The 18,331-nt window shown below is 39.4% G+C and overlaps 3 protein-coding genes across 3 annotated transcripts in view; 1 reads left to right on the top strand and 2 right to left on the bottom strand.

Annotated features, from left to right (window-relative positions):
• LOC140935742 (cell growth-regulating nucleolar protein-like) overlaps window positions 1-5,742 on the bottom strand; it is a 15,642-nt gene extending 9,900 nt beyond the window's left edge. Inside the window, exon 1 of the mRNA XM_073385308.1 lies at window positions 5,477-5,742. Within this exon, the coding sequence (XP_073241409.1) occupies window positions 5,477-5,722 (246 nt within the window). The 5' untranslated portion in view covers window positions 5,723-5,742. The remainder of the gene's footprint in view (window positions 1-5,476) is intronic.
• A 168-nt stretch (window positions 5,743-5,910) lies between these two features.
• On the top strand, window positions 5,911-12,079 carry LOC140935743 (beta-1,4-galactosyltransferase 7-like). The gene is made up of 6 exons (XM_073385309.1): window positions 5,911-6,346; window positions 7,294-7,462; window positions 8,009-8,234; window positions 9,024-9,107; window positions 10,687-10,797; window positions 11,846-12,079. The coding sequence occupies exons 1-6, from the start codon at window positions 6,100-6,102 to the stop codon at window positions 12,005-12,007; spliced, it is 999 nt and encodes a 332-aa protein (XP_073241410.1). The 5' UTR covers window positions 5,911-6,099; the 3' UTR covers window positions 12,008-12,079.
• A 1,357-nt stretch (window positions 12,080-13,436) lies between these two features.
• Window positions 13,437-18,236, bottom strand: LOC140934163 (uncharacterized). The gene is made up of 7 exons (XM_073383837.1): window positions 18,225-18,236; window positions 17,184-17,274; window positions 16,723-17,097; window positions 15,962-16,084; window positions 15,500-15,622; window positions 14,355-14,732; window positions 13,437-13,813 (listed from the first exon to the last, which is right to left on the bottom strand). Exons 1-7 carry the CDS (start codon window positions 18,234-18,236, stop codon window positions 13,551-13,553), a joined length of 1,365 nt encoding a protein of 454 aa, XP_073239938.1. The 3' UTR covers window positions 13,437-13,550.
• Window positions 18,237-18,331: the final 95 nt, after the last annotated feature.

The raw sequence follows: 18,331 nt of genomic DNA on the forward strand, positions 1-18,331 counted from the left end.
AGTCGATAAGACTTTCATCGAATTCATCGCTAGTGATTTTCACAATCCTCTTTCAAGTAAAAGTCAAATGTTAGATGGACCAACCATTACATCTTAAGAACAATCCGTTAGATTGTTAGAAGAAATCTTTAAAGCGTTTAGACAAATCATTACAGGGTTTGGACAAACCATTAGAGCATTTGGGAAAAACATTAGAGTATTAGAAAAACTGTTGGCTATCTGTTAGTTTTGTGAAGGATAATAGATTATCATTAGTGTATGTTTTCCCAGAGAAGAAATTAAGTCAGCTATCTTGGCGGCTAGGTTGGCGCCAAGTGTGAAAATTTAGTCGCCACTGTGTAAAAGTTGGTCGCATTGGCGACCCCACAGTTCACAACGTCGAGCCCTGCAGCAGGGCAGGAAACTTGGGCTGTCCGAACATCTGAGAAGGGTAACTTTTTCGTTCGGACAAGGAAAAACATGATCCCAGTTGTCCGAATGGATGACTGAGTTGTAGAGGTCCAACTTAAAAAAAGTCAAGAAACTATACTTACCTGTTTTCTTTGGATATATAATAAAATATTCTTTCCGTAATTAATAACCTAAGTGCTCTTAAAAATAAGTAGCTCTTACAGAAAGTAAAATAAAATATCATTTTGTTTACGTTGCGTGTTTGATTTCGTTGTGCGGTGCCGCCATTAAATTCCATGTGAGTCCTGCTGTACAACATAATAGCAGGCTCACGATATCGCACGTGCTTGTCAGTCACGTTTCAGCGAGTTTCAGTGCTTTTCTTCAAGCGTCATGTCTTTGTCTCAGTCGACACTTACTAGCTGTTTAAAGAGGTCAGCACCGGAAACACATGATGCAGATGATGGTACTAGCAATGTTGTACATTCCAAAACGAAAAAAAGCGAAGATAACAAGAAAAAGTATGAAACGAAGCGCATAAGAAAGTTTCAACCAGCATGGCAGAAAGAGTTCGATTGGGTTGTTTATCAAGAAGAAACAAACAAAATGTACTGCTCAACTTGTAGAAAGTATGCTGAATTAGCTGACAAAAGCAGCCCAATGTACATTGGATGTAGAGATGGAGTTCAAGGATTCAGAAGAGAAACTTTAACAGCCCATTCAAAAAGTCGCCGCTATGTTGTCTGTCATACAAGATTGTTGAATGACCAGAAACCTGAAAATAGGCCATTGCAAAAAATTGTCTCGCGAATTAGCCAGGAATCACAAGCAAGGCTTGAAAAACTGTTTAATACCGCCCACTATGTCGCGAAGGAAAATCTTGCCTTTCAAAAATATGCAAGTCTTTGTGACCTTCAGGCAAAAAATCAGGTTGACCTGGGACCTAATTACAGAAATCCTAAAGCCTGTAAAACATCTGTTTCTGCCATAGCAGATACTGAACGGAACGAAATTAGGAACGAGCTGCAAGGAGCAAGGTTCTTTTCAGTCCTGGCAGATGGGAGCACAGATTCCGGGATCATCGAGCAAGAGTCTGTTTTTGTGAGATACATTGGACCAGGGGGAGCACCAAAGACTCAGTTTGCTGACTTAGTCGATGCTACAAGTGGTGATGCAAAAGGTTAGTGGTTAAAACAGAATACTAAAGCTTAAAGCATTGGGTGTTTTGCAATCGATTCAAAGTTTTTCTCTTTCCAGAGGATGACAACTTTTTCTTTGTTTCCTTGTAACAACAGTACTTGTTCCCTTCTAAGACCTTATTCTTAAACTGTTTTTCTAGGTGTGCTAGCAGCAATTGACAAGGGCCTAGAACGAGTTGGGGTCAGTGTTGAAGATCAGAAAAAAAGATGGTCGGCTGCAACTTTGATGGTGCATCGGTTATGTTAGGAAGTAAATCTAGTGTGGCACAAAAACTGAAGGAAAGGGTGGGCAATTACCTTGTGCCTATTCACTGTGTTGCTCATTGCCTTGAACTTGCCATCTTAGACGCAGTAAAAGAAGTGCCATATTTAAAGACATTTCAGGAAACAGTTCAGGCAGTCTTCAAATAATTATTATTATTACTCTCCAAAGAAACGAAGAAACTAGCCTCTCTGTCAGATATTTTAGATGAAGCAAAGGCACACTATGGTGGTCTTAAGGCAGTTAGATGGTTGGCTAGTCGAAACAGGGCCCTTGTTGCTCTACAGACACACTATGCTGTTACTGTTGCACACCTAGAAAATACCTCAACTGGCAAGAAAGAAGATGCAGCTAAAGAAACTGGTATTCTCAAAGTCCTGAAGTCAGAGCAGTTGGTCAAGTATTTACATTTCATGATTGATGTTACATCAGTCCTATCAACAGTCCGGAATATCCCTAAATTTAAGGACAGGGCCAACTGGTCACGCGCCACTTTTTAACCAATGAGATGGTGTGCTTGTGTTTATCAACAAACAAATCAAAACATCGCCCCAGTGATCAAAAATTTTCAAAACAACGGACCGAGTCGGACAGAATTAAAGATGAGCTTACAGTACTCGTCTAGGTTTCACATTTAATATTTCAAAGAAAACATGTCATGTAAGAGAATAAGAGCATTAATCATTGCAAAGAATGCGAACTGATTCCGGACCGATCGCAGAGGTCGTGGCTTCACTGGCATGGCTTGCAAGATTTTTTATAGAAGCAAACTCGTCCCGTGTAAATTTAGCTTTAGAGAGAGTGTGAAAATTTGTTGCGATCGTACAAAACAGCATTGGTACTACCTATTAACTTCTACAGGACAAGAATCAAAGAACCAGTCATTGTAACAAGAATAGAAAGTAGTTCAAATTTATTAATTTTTCTTGTTTGTTTTTTTGTGTTGTTTCGTGTTGACTTCACGCATCTGGTGCTTTCTTTGCTTGCTGTAGTACCTGCAATGTTTTAATTTTATCCCAGATAATCAGTGCATGTTCAATGAGTAGCGAAATACAGCCTTTACAATTGAGATTTGCCTTGTTTCTTTGATTGTTTTTTAACGGCGGATGAACATTTGGAGAATCCAACAACATTAAATCTTTCCAGATTAGTGAATTTCAGAAACAAAGCGGTTAGTATCTACCTTGCGCTTATGATCTTCAATTTCATCCCGCAAATTCGGCAAAGTGAGGCGAGATGTTGGACGTGAATATCCATAAGACTAATAAAGTTGTTTTGGCCTTGAAAAAAAAGGCAAAGGCTCGTACTAATGCGAAAAAAAGTAATAACACGGCTTTTGTGAGAAACCCGGGAGTGGAAAACGTACGTGTTTTGGACTTCGGAATTCAAAAATTGTCTACCAAAATTCTAGGTTGTCTGCCACCCCCACATTCAACATGATAAAAGTTAATCGATATGACAATCGAGGAAAAATATCTAGAACTTCGTAAAAAAATCTGTGAATCGAAAAAATAATAGATACTTGTTCACCTACCTTGAAAGCCGACCAAAATCTCTCCTATACATCGCGTTGTTTAAAAGATAAAAGAAGAATAAGCCACAAAATGTACTGAATATTTCACGAGACACTTCCAATATGGCTTCCGATACGCTGTCCACTTAAAAAATGTGTATGCCTCATGAAAAGTCTTAAAAATAAAAATATGCCTGAGAACCTCGAAACGATGACTGATTCTGCCCGACTCCGTCCGTTGTTTTGAAAATTTTTGATCACTGGGGCGATGTTTTGATTTGTTTGTTGATAAACACAAGCGCGCCTTCTCATTGGTTGAAAAGTGTCGCGTGACCAGTTCGCCCTGTCCTTAAATTTAGGGATATTCTGGACTGATCAAGGTTATCAGTTCAGTTCCAGAAGGATGATATCACCATCAATGAGGTTGTTTGTGGAATTGAGAAATCCATTACAGAATTAAAGAAACTGGAGAAAGGTGGAGTACACTACCAGGGATTCTGTAACAGATACAGTGAGCAAAGTGCCAAGCTGGTGTGTGGCAAAGATAACAAACAAGAGCTCACTTTGACACACAAAGGCACCAACCCTATGCCTTCCTTCCAGAAGCTCCTCAATGGCATATCCTCCTATCTTGAGAAAAGGTTTGAGTCGCTCACAACGGAACCAGTGAGCTGTTTTAAAGTGTTCGACCACAGGTTTTGGCCAATGACTAGAGAAGACCTACTTCATTATGGAGATGATGATGTGAAGACACTCGTCCAGCACTTTGCAGTACTTCTTTCTGATGAAGAGAAGAAATGTATTTTGAGTGAGTGGCTTCAATTGAAACTTTTGTTATCTTGTCAGAGAGCTGTCAAACCACTTGAGCTCTATGCCCCACTTCTCATCTCCAAGCCAGATTCTATCAAGAATGTACTGGTTCTTGTAGAGACTATGACAGTGCTTTCTCCATGCACAGCCTCTTGTGAAAGGTCATTTTCTGCAATGAACAGAATTAAGACCAGTTTAAAGACAACTATGCAGCAAGGAACTCTTCAGGATCTCATGACTGTCAGTTCATCATCTGAAGATATCAAATCCTTTGACCCAAAGCCAGCCATCAGCAACTGGTTTCTCAGCAGTAAAAGGAAAAGGCACTTTGTTTCAGCATCTTGCAGTGGACATTCAAGCCTTGCAAAGGGGAAAAATGACAGTGCTAGTGGAGCAACAGAAATTGTAGTAGAAGGAGAGGAAGAGGAAGAAGAAATTCTACCGCCACTTCCCGAACTGCCTGAATAAACACAATGACTAAAACAAATGTATCAAAAGATATGTTTTTTCAATTTGTGGAGTTCTGTTAGTTTTAATTCTACAAGCTAAAATGAAATATGAAGTTAATATATTACCCTTTAGTATTGTTGTGGTTGTCTATTTTTGGACAAGTAGTTTTGTGGTTCGGACAAGCAAAATACACATTGTACTTGTCCCAAGGGACAAGTGAATTGAAAAGAAAGTTTCTTGCCCTGTGCAGGGACGTAGAACATACTGCAGTGAAAGTGGTACATAAATAATAAATTATATAATTTGTGAATACCCTATTTCTGAGTTGCCTTAAGCCTCTGTTTCATAGCAAGGCTAAGTGCAAAGCCATTGACATAAAAATACTTTTTTATTCTCATGCAAATAAAACTCACTTTCACAACAAAGGTTTGGCAGTTAGACTCATTTTGAGAGTGAGAGTCTCAAGAACTCAGGAATGGCCCATTGAAAGCAATGGGTATCACATTGAAAGAGTTCCCTTCAATGTTTGTATTTAATAGAAAGTTTTCTCTACAGCTCAGTTCAGGGAAATATTAGACACAGTTTGGATGATCAGTTTTTGTTAAATGTAATACACCATTAACCTCGTAAACAAATTGAAATACATGTCTGTATGGGATCCTCGAGTGATTTGCGCCTGATTCCCCTGACTCGTCCCTAGTCATCTCTATTTGGATCGCACGTGTGACCAAAGGGAGCGCGCTCCCCGGCGAAATTCGAGAAAAAAAAGTGGCGCGACGCTTCTGCCTTAAAAACTACAATGCAAATTTGGCTTCCTTATTTAATGACCAAACTTCTATAGCTTTTTATCACCTTAAGCCATTCCTGCTGCTTGTGTTCGCCTTTGTTCTGCTTATCTTTTGGTTTATACAATTTTCCTTGATACTTCTCTGCCTCCGTCATGCAAGAAGTATGGCCAGTATACTCGTCACCATGAAAGTCCTTTCCACAATCTATACACGACAAAACATTACAATCATGGCACTCGTTTTGATAATGTTTTTCCACCTGAGCTTTCCTGACGGTTTGCCCACACGCATTGCAAATAAAAGACACCATTTTCACAACGTAGTTCACGAAGAACGTTTCCCTTCCCTCTCCTTCCCCAAGCACGTGGAGTTCACTGCTCATGCGCAATGATTTTATCCGCTGTTAAACTGCGGGCTTAACAACAATTTGTCATGATGAAAAAAATTCATAATAAATCTACAGTTAATGGTAATTGCGGAAGATATTCTACGGAGGAGCATTTTCTCTTAAAAGCAAGTTCAATCAGGGACTCCTTACAGACATGTTGCTTTCAAGGGCATGCATTACTTCTCCGATGGAGTATAAGAGGAACATTGCCATGAGAAGCTGAGATCGATCAGACTGGTATCAACACACACTGCATTCGGCTAAATTTGAGCCAACTAGTCGTAACTTAGCGGGTATCCATGGCTTTTGTACCACGAGGAGTAATCCTAGGGATGCTGTTTTACTTAACGTTTGCAGTTGCTGGGACAATATGGATATCGATGAAATATCTCGGTGATAATGACTGCAATTGTTCACAATATTTTGAGCGCTCTAAATTATCGAGTTCTTTACATGAACACGATTTCCCGCACTCGCAAAATCAGGACAGTGTTACAGTAAAACATCGGAGAGATGAGGGGAATTCTCTGCAAGACACTACAATAGGTAGGTCTCATTGAAAATACTAGACTAAATTTACAATGATGGCTTTACAGAGTTGTAAGATGATATATATTTGCTTGGTGACGTGTCGTTTCGACGCCTGGCTGTTATGCTGGTTCCATGTGTAAGCTAGTCTTGTTTTGATAGATGAAAGCACATTATTTCAGCGTCTCTCTCTTTTTTTGAAGTACTCTGCAACAGAACTTTCGTAAACATAGCGTTTTATATATTAAATTGCAACCGATGATCATGAAACAAATTAAGCTTAAGTTGATATTGAACTTTCGCTTGGGATCCATGCGGGAGACTCGACGTAATTCTGAAAAATCTCCCCTTCAAAAAAATGCCAAAAACAACAAAAACACTAAATCATCCATTAAATAACTGCCCCCTCCCAATCAACTCTACATCTTGAGCAAAACTCCTTTCCTCAAGGATTATCCACAAGAAATTACATGTACAGTAAAACACTCTGGGGACTAATACTGTGACCTCCTGGAAATTCTATAAAATTTACCCATATTCATGGTGTCCTATCAAAAGCCTGGATGGAGGTAGATAGAAGTCATTAATACCTGTAATAAGTTACTTCTCTAACCTGAGACAGGATAAATAAGGGTGGATGACCTGTGGGTTTGTGTGGTAAATACACTACAGGCAGTCTATAATAAGTTGCAATATCATCATCATCATCATCATCATTATTGCAGTCAGTCGATTCGACTATTAAAGACTGTTTTATGGTTCAGCAGGGTTTGATAAGTCTCCTCCACATAGGTCTGTCGTTGGCATTTTCCTACCAGGAAAAAATTTGCCAGGATCCTGCCAGGATCAAATTTGCAGAATTCTACCGTTACAATAATTGTCATTTAAAATTTTTCTCTCCAGTAAGTGGGATGATAACAAAGGTCAGTGAAAAGGAAAAATATACATTTTTTTTTTCATTTTAGACAGTACCCACCCTGATGATAACTGGGGACCACATCAACTTGGGGTGGTGGTGCCTTACAGAGACAGATTTGAGGAATTGCTGGAATTTGTTCCTCACATGCATAATTATTTAAATGCCAAGAAAGTACGACATAAAATATTTATTGTCAACCAAGTTGATAAACATAGGTAGGTTAATTTCATACCATGAAGAATCTCTATGTCTCACAGTGTAAGATATTCACTTGCTATGTCTTAGCTGAAGGGCATCAGTTTCTGCAAATGGACCCTTGGGAAATGAAGCTGTACGGTATTGAATTTCATGTCACTGCTTTTTGTCTTGTGACATCTATAATTGACATTTTTTTTGAATTTTTATTGCAAAAACTGTGAAAATTAAGTTGCATGAAAGGCTGTGCTCTAACGAAAATTGAAGGGAGCCCATGCAGTGCTCTGAAACTGTAAAATCTAGGGTGCCCAGCAAATGATTTGTATGAAAAATCTGAGATTTTCTAGTCGCTCGAGGGCAAAAGTTAGGCACCAGGGGCCACCGCGCTCTGCTAGAGCACAGCCCTAAAATTAGTAAATGTGTTAGGGTGAATGTTGGCTGTGTTAGTAAGATTAAAAGGAGGTTTTTGTTAGTTTTGACTGCTATTTTACCTGGGAAACTACTGTTAACTTGAGGACAGCGTCATTCTCATTTTGTTTGTATCAGCTACAACCTTTCTCTTGCAGATTTAATAGAGCATCTCTTTTAAATGTTGGATTTCTGGAAGCCAGGAATAATTGTGACTACATAGCAATGCATGATGTGGATTTACTTCCACTCAACAAAGACTTATATTATGGATTCCCTGAGAAGGGACCTTTCCATGTATCAGCACCATTTTTACACCCAAAATATCACTACAAAACATTTGTGGGAGGAATTCTGTTAATGTCAGTGGCACAGTTTGAAAAGGTAGGTCATTCTTGTTCTATTTTACCAGCATAAAGATACTCCAGGCAAAGATCCAGACTGATTTCTACTGTTTGGTGGCAAATGGTTAGGTGTTTGCTATAGAGAAAAAACCTTTCTTTATTGCACACACTGTCAGGGCCATCAGAGTTAGTGTCCTTAACCCTGTCACGGCCAAAATTAGTAAACTCAAAAAGAAAAGATTCCATTGTTGGAGTTGTTGCTTTATACACTATTGGAAAATGTTTAGTTTCATTTTTCTTGGATCTCTCACTCACTACTTGCCTAATGCTCCTGATGTTTGGCTGGGCTTTTCTTTCTATCATTAATTTTTAACTTAGAACAAGGTGTCCCCTGAAGTATATTTATTGTTCTGTAACCACAAATTAATCACAAAATATTAAGTTTTTTTAGAAAATGAAGATATGATCGCCGCAGTGGTTATTGCAGTTTAAGCAAATAACCCGAAAAATATTTTCGGGACTTCGACGGGATTCGAACCCATGGCCTCTGAGTTAGCGCTGCAGTGCTCTACCATTTGAACTATAAAGACCCATACATTGAGGGAGGCCAATTTGTTGAGTTTTGATCTTAACCCGTCAAAGGAATGAAGCGTTAAGATGATGTGAACTGAGGAAATATTATAAATGCTCAGATATAATGGTCGCTATGGTTATTGCAATTTAAGCAATTGCAAAAAAAACCAAAAAAACCTTTCGGGTTTACTTGATATAACTTCAATAACTTTAATTTGCAATATATGACTTCAACATCATTCTTTGTTTATTTTAGGTCAATGGACTTTCCAACAAATTTTGGGGTTGGGGACGTGAAGATGATGAACTGTATTTGAGAATGAAAGAAGCTAAATTATCAGTAAGTAATAATATTATTAATCCCGCTGAAGCTCGTGCAAGAGGACACTCCTGGAAAACGCAAGAACAGGGTCCGTAACTGGAAGTGGCCATTTTATATAGGAATGATCCTCGTTAGTCTGATCTAGACATTCTAAAAGTCCAGCATTTTTTCTGTCGCTCGTTCGGTCGTTGAGCGACCTCATGCATTGAAGCTCGCTTCGCTCACTTTTAAGAACTTATGAGAGGTCGACTTGTAGCAACTCTATCGTTAGTCGTAAGCTGCTACTAGCAGTTTGGTAAGAAGGTAGAGTGGACGGCTGCTCACGGGAGTGTCCGTTAACAGAACTTTAACTCCAGTAATGTTAGTAGATCTCTCTGTTGTGGCCTATATTATATTATTCACGCACTGAATCAACTAAATTGATAATACCAACCTCTCTGCTGCTTCTCCTACTGGAACAATGTGGAGCCCATGAAATTGTTAAGGGTTAAACTTGACAAGATTATACCCTCACAATGCCGGGATGATGGTGCTGCATCTTTGGAATCCTAAGTGACCGGCGTTCGTTTGAAGTGCTAAAACCACAGGGCGCAGAGGAGATGTGTTTGTCGTTAGAACATCAAAACCCGTCGAAAACCTCTGAAAAATCCTGAAAAATGGGTTCTTTTGATCGCGTTACAGACCGCAAACCAAGAGACTGAGGGCTCGCAAGATCAGCTTACAGTATAAAATACTCTTTTTTACTCGGCACTTCAGGCCTCGGTCGCCCTTCGGGCGACGTGCCGTGCGCCAGCGAGGATATGGCTTGCGGCTATTGATTTTCAAAATGGCGAGCAACAAAGTCGATCTGGGTCAGATAAGAAGCGAAGAAATCGTTTACAGTAGATTCATAAAGATCCCATTGGGCTAATTAATCGTGCTAAGCGACAGGTATAGAGATTTTTCAAGGTGAGACTTTAAATAAGTAATTCATTTATTCACACGAAACTCCTCTGGACCCTGTGCTAAAACTGGGTTTTCCAGTCGCTGAAAGCAAAAATCTTTAGTAGGTTGTGCAAAACAGTCAGTTCTTTCGTCAGTTTGTCAGTTTTCTCAAAATCAACTGGGTGAGGGGAAGAGTCCTTCTCCTGTCTCACTCTCCGTTTTCATCCTCGCTCCAGACCTTTCGTTTTACTGCTCGCGCGTTCTTGTCCTTCGGAGCGTGGAACGGAGCGGGGAACGGAGCGGGGAACGCAGCTGGGAACGTAGTTGGGAACGGAGCGTAGAACGGAGCGGGAAACGAAGCGTGGAACGGAGTGGGGAATGGAGCTGGGAACGTAGCTGGGAACGGAACGGGGAACGGAGCGTGGAACGGAGCGGAGGACGGAGCGGAGAACGGAACTGGGAACGGAGCGTGGAACGGAGGCAGAGGCGGGGAAGGTCTCAAAGTTTTTTCAATGTTCACTATTCTCCACATCCCATTTACTTCCATATCCCCTTGTATAAGTACCCTAGGCTGATAATCTCAAATGTCACAATTTTTTTCGTTACAAACTCTTACTTCTTTCACGTGGCTATTAAGGTTAATACCGTTTGACGATGTTGATATTGATTTTAGATTTATCGCCACAGCCGCAAACAAATAACGACTGGTTATGAAACGTTTAAACACGATCATGACCCAAAGAAAAGAAAACGAGACTACGCAAGGTTTTATGACCAGAAGAAGGTGGGTTGGTACACAGTTACATGTAGGTAACTGATACCTGTTTATACCTTGGTTAAGTCATCTCGCGATCTGTGATTAGTAAATTTTCGCTCTGTAACTTGTGTACGGACCAAAAGATCTTTCTTTTTTCTTCAATCATGCAGCTACAAGTGCGCCTATCTACGAAAAAGCCATCAAAACGATAAAATAGTTTTGTTTTTCAACTTAGAGAATCATGTAGTGCGTTTTTATTTGCTTGTTCTGTAAAATCGTTTGTAAGGCACCAAGATCTTGTTCTACAAACAGAAAGTCACATGATATATATATTGCTACCCGCGATGTAACTTCCAATCCTATAAATTACGGATCACATTTTTTGTTGTTGTTGTTGTTGTTTTTGTGTTAGTTTTTTTTGGCGGCTAATAAGAGGTACACAGTTAGAGCTCCTTCTGAATGAAAATCCTTGGGTATTGCCGTGAAAAAAGAATTGGATTTTCTGTAAAACCTAAAATACTGTTTCTCTTCTTCACATCGCCTTTCACCAATGCAGTCAAAACTGTCAAGACAGTTTTTTTTCATCTATTGAGAAATTCCAATTAATTTACGTCCAATTGAAAACTTAAATTTGTTTGGAATATTCTGCGTAGTAAGCATTTCTTTGCTTAACGCAGAAGCTGTGGCGGGAACAGGAGGCTTCCCGTCCAACTTTCGCTCTTACACAAGTACGTTTGCTCAATGGCGTTCGCGTCCACTTTTTCAATGCAGATATAAAATTACTGAGACGCGCGCCCAAGCGCTCGTTCTTTTTCCCTCTGTCCCCGATGCCCCCTCCCGAATCGAGGGAGCTTGTTCGCGCAGGCTAGTTTACCTCTTGGTTTTCAAACGGTAGCATAACGTTTATCATAGGCCGAAATTTCATTCACATCGAGGAGAAAATATATAATCGCGCCGTTTTTAAGCCGTTGAAGTTAAGTCTTCAGATGTTATTAGATACCCTCCTGATCTGAATTTTCATTCTTTAGAGTTGAAATCTTGAAATTCCTTGTTTGTGTTCGTGTTGTCTTTTCAGGTATCGTTTCAGAGAGACAGGGAAACAGGAGTTACAACAGTCAAGTACAACATTGCTAAAAAGACTGATCTTGTTGTTAATGGGGCACCGTGCGTGATTCTCAACGTGAACTTGCACTGCAATGTACAAGAAACACCGTGGTGTGATAATCCTGACACGTGACACATAGAACTTATATTTGCTCTTATTAAAGCGTCATATAGATGTAATTTATAAAAAGTGGAAACTGAAAAACTGTGTGAACCAGAATTAATTGAAATCAGTCATACAATGTACATCCACGTTTGCGCGTTCCATCAATTAACTGACAACTGATTGTCACTGAAGATATTAGAGAAAAGAAAAGGAAACAGCCAGTATTTTTTCTGTATGGCTCTTCGTTCGACATCGTTAGATGAGATATGACTTTAAAGAAAAATAGCTCTTTTATCACAAAATCTGTCATGTATTATCATGATTCAATGCAGTTCGATATCATCGTTTTTTACCTAATTTCCGTGCCTCCCCCAAACCCGGAAAGGTCGCGCGGCACATCTCTACATGAATGAATTCAGAAAGCTATATTTTTCTGTTTTTTTTTTTTTCGTATTTCTGAAGACAGTTCATTTCGAAAAAGCCGAAAAGATAGCTTCAATGAGTGAAATGTTAAAGAAAAGTTGATATAATAAACATAATAAACCTTTAATTTGTAGACAGCAGCTTAATGTACGATAAGACAGCCTGAAATGACCAGAAATGCTGTTGGGTGAACTGAAATGTTCCTTGTTCGTTGTTCAGGTCTTATTTCAGTGCTCAATGAGTAATTGATATGCAATGCGCGTGCTTGTATCACTTGCCCTTTTTGGTAAGGTGAAAAATCTCTTGAAAGTTAGTTTAGTTTTGTTCGGGATGCCCTTGCTAAAAGTTTCTACACGTCTATCGTATACGAGAGCGCAAGTTAATCAAAAGAACCCTGGGCTGTAATTTAACTCGTGAACTAGTGTTCAATTGTTATATGCATGGCTGAATCCGTGAGTGGGCAAGATGAAACGAATCCTGAGTTCTGTTTGGCTAACCAAGCGGGCTCGGGATTTCTCGCGTTGGTCCCCAAGAAAATGTTGTCTTTTTGCCTATATAATAAATCCTTTATTGACCAAGCCAGTTCAATCAAGATGGCTGTATATTGGCCTCGCCTCGGTCAATAAAAACTTAGCTAATATCCAGCCATCGGTCAATAATGGCTCAGCCAATTCCAAGCGTTTCTATCACTCTTCCTGCTAAGAATCAGTTTACTGTTTTAAGTTTAAAATTTGGTACTCAAGATTTTACTGATCCAGGTCTACTAAAGATCCGGCGAACCCTCACGGGTTTGTCGTTGTGGTTTGGCCTTCACGAGTGTTTCCGATATGCTTGGAATTGACTGAGCCATAACGCATATATAAAGAGAAGTATTTAAAAAACCATTAAGTTCAGTGAATCGGAAGAAGAAATTAAGACTAATAGGACAGAAGGCAGTTAGTATAGATGAGAGACAATACCGTAAATTGCGAAAGCTAATAGTAACATCCTTTATTTCATAGTTTTTTTTTATCAAATCTGTGACAATAGTTTGTTATGCTTAATTTATTATTTCAGGAGCAGTCTAACAAAATGTGTTACAGCTAAGTTATTTAAACAACCATTGCGAATCAAGCAGATATAAGCACTGACAACCGCTTTTTGTTGGTTAGAAGTTGACTGGTTTGAGTTTCATTTCAGCTCGTTTAGCGGAATAGTAACTTCTCTTCCAGTGATACCAGTTCACACCATCAGCATGTGAAGAGTGGCTACCGCGATGATAGAGGCCGTTCAGGTTGGAATAATGACATTCCCGGTACCACCAAGCCCCCTTGTAATATGCAGCACAGTTACGAGACCAGATGTCATTGTCTCGATCTTTAGTGGAGAAAGGGGAGCTGTTGTGATAACTTATCGAGTCACCAGCATTTCCTGGAAAATGAAATTGGAAGAAAAGATATTCCTTAAATTTTTCTCCACATAACTGTGATTTTCAATACAATGGTTAAGATCTAAAGACAGCAGGAAACATAAACATTGAATCCGTTTCATGGTCGAAGTAAAATCACTCTATCGCTCCATATGATATTACTTTGCTTCACTCTTATTTTATGATGGCTGTGTGATTATTACATACTTCACTGTATCTGTAACTAGCTGTATCTCTGTGGTGAGTCTTTATTTCTTAAACGTCAAAATCATTGGCATTAATATAACTTGGGCCTTAAAAGTTCTTCCCCCGAACTCCATTATTAATTTAGACTACGAGCAGTCTCTCTTATTTCTGTAGTCCGTCGAACAAAACGCGAGACACTCAAATGGCCACGCGCGTGACTGCTGGCGCGGCTGCCACCCTCGTTTCGCGCGTCTCGCGGCTTCGCCGCTCGCGCGCGCCTGCACTCCCCTTACCAAACCGGAAGAAAAAGAGAGACTGCTCGCAGTTTATGTTTAATTAAGTAAGTAATACAATTACCGGAGTAAGTTCCAAGACTCAGCTTGTATTTGCTTCTCTCGTCTGTTATAGCAAAGTAGCTGTACTCGGCATAAGCCGTGTTTCTGTTGAAATCCTCCAGATCCACTCGAAGTTTGTTTTTAGTTTTTGTCAGGCGGTGAATTTTGTCCAGTCCGAGCCAAAACTCGCCATTCAGATTTCCGAACCCTTTTTTGTAGTCGTTCCAGCCGCGGTAGAAATTAACCGAGCCATCCAGTCTCTTTTGGAACCCTGTCCACCCCCCACCGGCTGTTGTTTGGTCACAGTACACGTCAAAGGCACCAGCACCGTCTGGGTCGATCTTGTAAACTCCACTTGTTCGTTCTCCAGCTTTGTACAGTTCAGCACAGTTCTTATAAGCTGGAAGATGTAACATTAGCACTGCATATAATTCCACATTTGGCAGGATATGGCCACTTTACAGTTTATTAAGTCAACAATAATACTTGTTTTTTTATACACTGTATTGCAAGCATGACACTGTACTAGTATAACAAACTAGAGGTATGTAAGAAATTCAGGTCCAGAATAATGGTGCTAAGTACCTACCAAATTTGGCTTAACTGTCTATATTTAGGTAAAATATTCGTAAATTGGACCAGCTTTTCGTACTAAACAACATAAATTGTAGACAATATCAATTAATTTTCCATTTTTTTAAGTATTCAATTCATTTTACTCATGTACTTTATTAATGAAGAATTTTCTAAATGGCGTAGATGTTCCTGTTAAATAATTATTCATATGAAATGAATAGCCTGCAGGTTTGAAGCAGTTTTTACCTTATGTGAAAACATGCGCAACAATATCTTGGGAATTACAAACTGTGGAAGGCACTCATTTAAAGGGCCATCGACTAGAAAAATTGATAGAGTACTTACAAGTAATGATAATTAATTATTTTCGCATTGTATTTTTTCAATTACGAGTACACTTTGAAAACGTGCCGACGGAAAACCTCGTGAACAAGGTAACCTGGATATATGTATCGAGAACACTTCTATCCTTTTCTGGGGGGGGGGAGCAAAAGGGGGGACTCTTATCCCCTCCCTTATTGTATCAAAGATATCATAGCTCAGTATATACCATAAATGTTGCATAGAAAATACTTTAGGAATACTGTATACCAATGCATTTCTTTCCATCTCCAGAGTATCCTGGTTTGCAAGTACAGCTATAAGCGCCTTGCGTGTTATTACAGACTGCATTCACATCACAGGTGCGAGTTTTGTTTCTGCATTCATCTATATCTAATGACGGGGAAAACAAATAATAATCTGAATAGTCAGTAAATCCAGACTAAGTAAATTATGTTGGTGATTTTTTATTACTTTGTTTCGACGTATGGCAATGTACGATAAGTTTAAGCAACTGATGGACAAGTTGAACAAAAAATATGCATACAATAAATGTCAAAACTGAGCCCAGAAGGAGCCGACAGGACACTAAATGTGCCATTAACAGATATTTTATGTGCCTAATTAATTTTACATATTGGAAAAAAAAAGGTTAAAGGTTAAATATGTTAACCCAACAGGCAACCGGAATGCAAAGGTCGAGAAAAAATGAAAAAGAGTTGTGATAGTTACCAAAGCACTTTTTTCCATTTCCATAGAATCCAGCTTTGCAAGTGCAAATGTATGAGCCTACGGTATTTTGACAAGCAGCGCTTGCATCACACCTGTGATGACTGCTGGTACACTCGTCGATTTCTGAAGTAGATAACAAAAGGCAACGAAGATGATCTTACTTGGTAGCATTCAGTGCTTAGCATACAGATGAGAAAATTTTTATGCAACAAATGATACAGTAGAGTTAAATACAGGAGTTATGTTTACTTATAAACCACTGCCTGCAAGTTAAGAGGGCTACTTAAAATTACAGCCTTTATAAAAATTCTGATCACCAACACGGCGACAAAATAATCATAAACACTCAACACAGCAGAAGTTATTTACAAATCTCGATATTTCAGATGGTGATCGAGACACTGGTTTGTATTTATGACGGGCAGATTTAGGGGTGGAACAAGCCCCCCACCCCCCCCCCCCCCCCTCCCTCTTCCCCACCCTTTTTATGGTTTATTAAATATTTCAGCATTACATATTCAATATGGAATCGAGGCATTTGCTAAATTTAAGCGTCCAGAATGGACTAGATTGCATCTCAGAGAACTTCAATCTCAAAAATTTTTCCGTGGGAGCATGCGCCCGAAACCCCCTATAGAAAGGGCGTTCGCAGTCCCATATTGCCACTGTATACTATATCTCTAGGCCCTACCTATCACAAAAACTTCCGTTCCCCTCTGTTTATAATATTATTATGTCCCTGCCACAAGTCAAAAAGTTACCTTTAGCGCAAGTATAATTATAGCATTTATCACATGACACATCGTTCCAAGTGTAGCCATCTTCTGCACCAAGGGTGTGGACACAGTCTTCGTTTTTCAAGTTGTTTGGTTGTTGCGGAGCCCAGAAATGAAAGCTACTTATTTCCTTGTTTGTCCACTCAAACGATCCCTCGACGCTTCGGTCATTTAAGCCAATCCATGATCGCTCGCCATTATGACGGTGCTGTATGTACACATTTTCCTCTTGGTTGTGCACTGTTACCAGATGTGAGCTCATGGCGGAACAGTTGGACACAGCAGTCACCCAAGGGGCGCATACAGAGCTTGTTAAATAGCAGTATCCACTGAAGTAATCCCATCCATATGGACAGATATCTAAACGCAACATTGAGTCAAAACTAGGGACATTTAAAGTGTGCACTGCTGTAACAATCTTCTCTTTTTTGCATTAAAGCTCTTACCTGATAAAACTGTGTAGGATATGAAGAGTGGATCGTATTTTGCCTCATACAGTTCTTTGACACAAACGCGAAAGCCTTTCCTGCTAATGAACTGTAAGTATTAATACACTAAGCATTAGTACAAAATGTGCATTAGGCCCGTTTTACTGAAGCTTTTAAATTCACATGTGCTGAATTTAGTTAAGAAGAGCGGCAACAACAGATTTCCTCCATTGGCATTACATTTGGAACATCGGCGTGAAGTTCGATGTTTGAAACTGGCCTAAATACAGCTCTTAAAGGGGTGAGGAATTCATCTGACTTTGTGAAGGACGGTAGTTCAGAAAACATACAGTGCACGAAACGAAAAAAAAATCAATTGAAATCATTTCACTGTTATTGAAATAAGTGATTGCAAGAGAGAATAATACTTTTAATACTGAATTGAAAGAAAAGGCGCTTCATAAGTAATGGCAGTCATGCATGTTTTCCCCTCAATCACCACCACTGCCACATTTGGTGGTGGTTGTGGTGTAGAGAAAACGATAGAAATTTGGTGGTGTTGATAGTGGTGGCAAAGCAATAGAACTGGTGTGGTGGTGGTAGTGGTGGGAAAACAATAGAGATGTTGTAGTGGTGGTGGTAGAGGAAAACAATAGAAATAAGGTTCTGTTTTTAGTGGTGGTGGAGGGAAAATAAATCAGTGGTCGAACGAAGCAAAATAACTGAATTTTGGAAGAGAAGAAGTGGCCTGAGGTAAAGATATTGGTTACTAGGTGCTAGGAAGAGCCAGCTTGCCTTCGAACTGATTAAGCAGAATTTACGCAACAAAAGTCAGTGAACCCGAACTGGACAAATTGTTTGACAATGAAATCGGCAGGAAAAAGAACTTGCATAACGGCTTTACGACTTAGTGGTTCACAGGGGAGTTATTCCTTTGACAACATGAATCAACCAATGATTATTTTTTAATCAGCCAATCAAAAGGCAAGGCATTCATCGCCCTAAAAAATATTTAGAAAACCTGTCAAAAGGATTAAACCACCTATTAAAAAATAGTACCTGCAAGGCCATATCTCAATAAAATTCCACCGAATTTTATTCATGGGATAAAGCAAAAGGAGATGAATTCATCGGCGTTCAAGTGTATTTTTCCGCACAAAATGAGA

Source organism: Porites lutea, chromosome 4 (genome assembly GCF_958299795.1).
Source record: "Porites lutea chromosome 4, jaPorLute2.1, whole genome shotgun sequence".
Classification (NCBI taxonomy): Eukaryota; Metazoa; Cnidaria; class Anthozoa; order Scleractinia; family Poritidae; genus Porites; species Porites lutea.